Raw genomic sequence first — 4,656 nt, forward strand, 5'->3', positions numbered from 1 at the left:
GGAGGAGGGCTGGCACACGGCCTCAGTGCGCGCGCTGGACGGAGGAGGGCTGGCACAGCCTCTGCCTCAAGCACATGCTTGTCCAGGAACCCGTGTTTTGCTCAGCAGGTCAAAGTGCAAAGTCTGGGGAAAGGCAGCCTGCTCCAGAGAACCAGCAATAAACCAGGACAGCAGCGGCCAGGCACTGGGAGGCCAGGGCAGCGTGTGGGGGCCCGGTGCCCACCTCACCTTCACAGAGAGGTCGGCCACAAAGACCAGGAGGCAGAGCACCTCGACGCTCTCAGTCAGGCCGCAGGGCAGCTCCCAGGGCACTGCGCGGTAGCGCACGTCCGCCGTGCGGGTGAGCGAGGACGGGGTCTCAACAAAAGCCAAAAACAGGATCAAGAAGATGGTGAAGCTCAAAGTCCTGGCAAAGGGACAGAAACATGAACAGGCAGGAGCCAGCAGCCCCCGGGGCCCAGAGTCTGATCAGCAGTTCTCCGTTTGGAAGCACAGGAGCTGGCACGGCCTGAGCATGGACACTCGTGACTGGGAAGATCACGAATCTGCTCAGAGCTCCACTGCCGAGGGCTGACCCCGCATTCCAGAAATGAAACCTTGTTGTCAAAGGAGCCCTCCTTTGACAAGGGAGGAGGGCTCCTTTCCAGAGAGGGTGACGGTAGCGGCCCCGACTATGTGAGGAAGGGAGCCTGCCTGAACCCTGAGATCAGGTGTGGTTCCCACTCGGGGGCCAGCCTCCCCCCACCATGCAAGCCGGCAAGAACCCTGAGTTCTGCATGGGTGCGTTCTCACCGTTGGCACACGTTGGAGTAATACCGTCGGTAAAGCCACAGCGAGCTGGCATCCATCCGGTGGTTGATGGAGCGGTACTGGAAGTGAAAAGTCACACGAGGCATGACGGGCTGCGTGCAGGGTGTGCCTGGACCCAAGCCCCACACACACAGCCACACGAGGTGCCTGTCCTCATTCAAACAGGCCCAAGCCTCAGGCTGTGGATCACAGGATACACTTCAGCATGTGGACATGGCCGGCCACGACCCAGCAGGCCCACACCATCACAAACCATGAGGTTTGGCCAACAGACAAGCACTCTCAGGCCACACACCCAGGGCGGGGTGGGTGTGCAAGCAAACACTCAGGGAACACTTGCTGAGGGCACGGCCATGCCGCGGTCTGCCTGCGAGGCGCTCTGTTCTCTGTGCAGGGCTGGCCCTCCCACTCCCCGAGCAGCCATGTCACCCTCCGGGATGCCCCCACCCACCCAGGACCTAGAATGGGGTGGCCCACCACAGGCCTCGGAACACGGTGCATCAAAGCAGCAAACGCTTGCAGGATGCAGAAGACAAGTCCTCCAGGGACTGAGGGAGCGCTGTGCCCAGAGGCCCTGCCCTCAGCTACCTCCACCTACAGTCCAGCATCCGAGGCCTTGGTCTGTCAGTCACCCCTGGACGGCGAGCCAATCAGAGGGCGGCCACCACCCAGGCCCAGCCACAGGGAGCAGGTGCCACCAACCTGAATAGCATCTTCGATGAAGACCACAGCCTGATCAATGCAGAGGTCCCACTGGGCTGCGGCACCTGCAGGCAGAGGGGACACATCAGGTGACCGAGCAGGATGACATGGCCTCACTCTGCAGGAACCTCGTGATCAAGGAAAGATGCCGGCTGCAGTTCTTCCCAAGGCCGTTTGTAAAGAGATGCCTCCACCCAGCAGTGGGGCCGAACCATGCCTGCCCAGGGCAGGGACCAAACCAGGCAGGTGCCTCGGCATCACACACGCAGGCCAGGCCCAGGCAGGGCAGCTCCGTGTGCAGCACACACACCCAGCCAGGCCCAGGCAGGGCGGCTCCACCCGCGTGCAGCACACACACCCAGCCAGGCCCAGGCAGGGCAGCTCCGCGTGCAGCACACACCCAGCCAGGCCCAGGCAGGGCAGCTCCATGTGCAGCACACACCCAGCCAGGCCCAGGCAGGGCAGCTCCACGTGCAACACACATGCAGCAAGCCCATGAGAAGCAGTGCGTCCTGCAGCGCCCTGGCACTAGGCTTGGGGTTCAGAGCCCGGCTCTTCCACAGGCTGGCAGGAAGGCTGGGGCTGGCTCCTCCTCCGTCAAGTGGGGCTGTTCACAGTCACTCACTCGGCTCCCCAGAGGGTACTGTGAGGTCCAACACGGGAGTGCAGGAGCCCCCTGCCAGGGTCCCCAAGCATGCTCACTACACGGGACTGCTGTCACCCCTCCTCTGTCCAGCCCTACCCTGGCTCCTGCACGGCCTTCATGAGCCAGGACACCACACCCAGTGCCCTGCCTACCCCCATCAACCCAGACCTCAGATTCCACACTGACAGAGAAAATTGGCATTTAGAACCCGAAGGTACCACTGTGAGGCTTCTTGAGAGCTACAAGGTCCCATCCCCTCACTGGCCCGGCCCATGGGCCAGGCAAGCCCACTCAAATCACTCCCAGGGTCAGAGCCATGGAACACCGAAGTCCCCCAGCCTCTGCTGATGCCTTCGTGTTGAAGGGTGGCCCCCCTTTACCAACAGCACAAGTGGGTGGAGCCTCCTGGCAGGCCTGTGCCAAGCTGGCAGTGGCTCCTGACTAGGAGTGGCCTTCAGGAAAAGTCAGGTGGCACAGAAGCCAAGGCCCTGCATCCCGGCCTGCTCACAAGCCCCTCACCACCAAGGAGCAGCCAGTGGGCGCACCTGGTCAGCCACTGAGCCATAGCAGGAAGCCTGGGTTACCCACCAGCATGGCAGGCTCCTGCCACCTCTGTCCACTGAGCACAGTGAGGGGACCTGCGCTACCCACCTGCATGGCAGACACGACACCTCTGCCCACTGACCACGGTGGGGTCTAGTCTGCCCACCCACATCGCAGGCACCTGCCACCTCTGTGGCCTCGCTTCAGAGCTGCCTGTCAGCAAGTGAAGGTAGAACCACAGCAACTGAGAAGCCTGGGGAGGCTGACACTTTCCAGGGAGAGGGAGAGCAGCTGCTTTTTCACTTGAGACTCTGCTTTTACACCTGCCCCTCGAGGCCCACAGCTGCACCAAGACCAGGCAGTGACCTGGGAGGAAGCAGCAGAGGCCCGGGAGGTGCTGGGCAGGGCTCCAGGCCACGAGGCCGACTCTGTGGAGGTCCCTGGGGAGGCAGCTGCTCCTGTCTGTGGGGCTCGTGCCTGGGGACATGAGGTAGAGGATGCTGGGCCCAGGACCGATTAGAGATGTGGGGTGGCCCCAGATGGATGCAGGAACGCAGACCCCTCCCTGGCTCTGCCTGGCCCTGCTGCCTCGCTGGGAGCAAGAGCCTTCCCTCCCTGCAGCTCTGGCGCCCACACACAGCCATGAGACCCACCCTGGGGACACCGAATGTCTCCCCAGGGAAGCTCTAAAAGTGGCTACTGTTTCTGTCCCGAGTGCGTCCTGAGGTCGCTGTGAACAGAAGCCACACTGCTGTTCCCGGCTATATCTGCAGAGCCCAGAACTCAAGCACCCAAAGCTGATTTATCCATGAATCAATGAACAGCCCTGAGGGGAGCCAGTGCGGCAGGTGACCTGAGAGGCCCCACCTCACCAAATTCCCTGGGAAAAGACAAAATCTCTACCAGGAGAGATCTAGTGATACAAGCTCCTTAGACCAGAAAAGACAAGCTGCTGAGCTCTTGGCTCACTGCAGCCCCAGGACCACGGAAGGCGCTCAGGCCCACCTAACCAGCCATCCCAGGCCTCAGCGGTAGGCAGCCAGAACCGCCCAGCACCTGTGGCTCCATTTCACCTGGATTTCCGGTTGCTGGTGTGTAAAATTCTAGGTCTGGCCATCCTCCATTCCACCCTGCAGCAGCCCAAGGATCCTGTTCCAAATACCCAGAAGCACCCACAGCTTCCCCTGGGTGCCCCTGTTCCAGGCCCACACTCCCGCCTAACCCGCAGGTTCCGCATCTCCGGCCCACCCCTCTCCTGCCTTTCAGCCCTCCGTGCCACTCATTCTGAACTTGGCTCTGCCAACGCCACACTTTCCAAAACCCCCAGCCCTTCACCCAGGCTGCTGCTTCTGCCAGGAACACCATCCCCCAATTTGTGAGTCCAGGGACTCCCTTGGGGCAGCTCATCCACCCCTGAGCCCAACACCCTGGGAAGCAATCACCTGTCCACACACCGTCACCCCCCCGTGGCTGGAGGGTTCTGCAGGGCACAGAGGACAACAGGGGCTGGGAGGCTGCCTCCAGCACTCCAGACCTGGACGCGGCTCCCTAACCCAAGCCTCTGTGCCGCAGCACCTGGCTCTGAGCTCCCGCTCCCCTCCTGCTCCAGGGTCCAGGCTGCACAAGCCATGCCCTGACCAACACGCTGTGTGACCCTGGGCAAGTCCCTTAACCTCTTAGTGCTCCAGGTCCTCACGGACCCCACCCCACAGGAGCTAAGCACAAATCGAATGTCTTACTGTAGCTAGAGTGCTTTGTTGAGTGAGCCGGTCATCAGCACTCACTACTGCTCTTAAAGCTTCTACACTACAGCAATCCCTTGTCCTCTTTTTTCATAACCAGTAAGAGCATGATTTTCTGCCGGGCGCGGTGGCTCAAGCCTGTAATCCCAGCACTTTGGGAGGCCGAGGCGGGTGGATCACGAGGTCAAGAGATCGAGACCATCCTGGTCAACA

General features: G+C 61.6%; 1 protein-coding gene across 1 annotated transcript in view; it reads right to left on the reverse strand.

Annotated features, from left to right (window-relative positions):
- Nucleotides 1-4,656, reverse strand: part of TPCN2 (two pore segment channel 2) — a 41,559-nt gene that overhangs the window by 34,387 nt on the left and 2,516 nt on the right. The window contains 3 exon segments of the mRNA XM_017515902.2: nt 229-406; nt 793-869; nt 1,513-1,577. Coding sequence (XP_017371391.1) covers nt 229-406; nt 793-869; nt 1,513-1,577 — 320 coding nt within the window.

Source organism: Cebus imitator, unplaced genomic scaffold, assembly GCF_001604975.1.
Source record: "Cebus imitator isolate Cc_AM_T3 unplaced genomic scaffold, Cebus_imitator-1.0 Scaffold564, whole genome shotgun sequence".
Lineage (NCBI taxonomy): Eukaryota > Metazoa > Chordata > Mammalia > Primates > Cebidae > Cebus > Cebus imitator.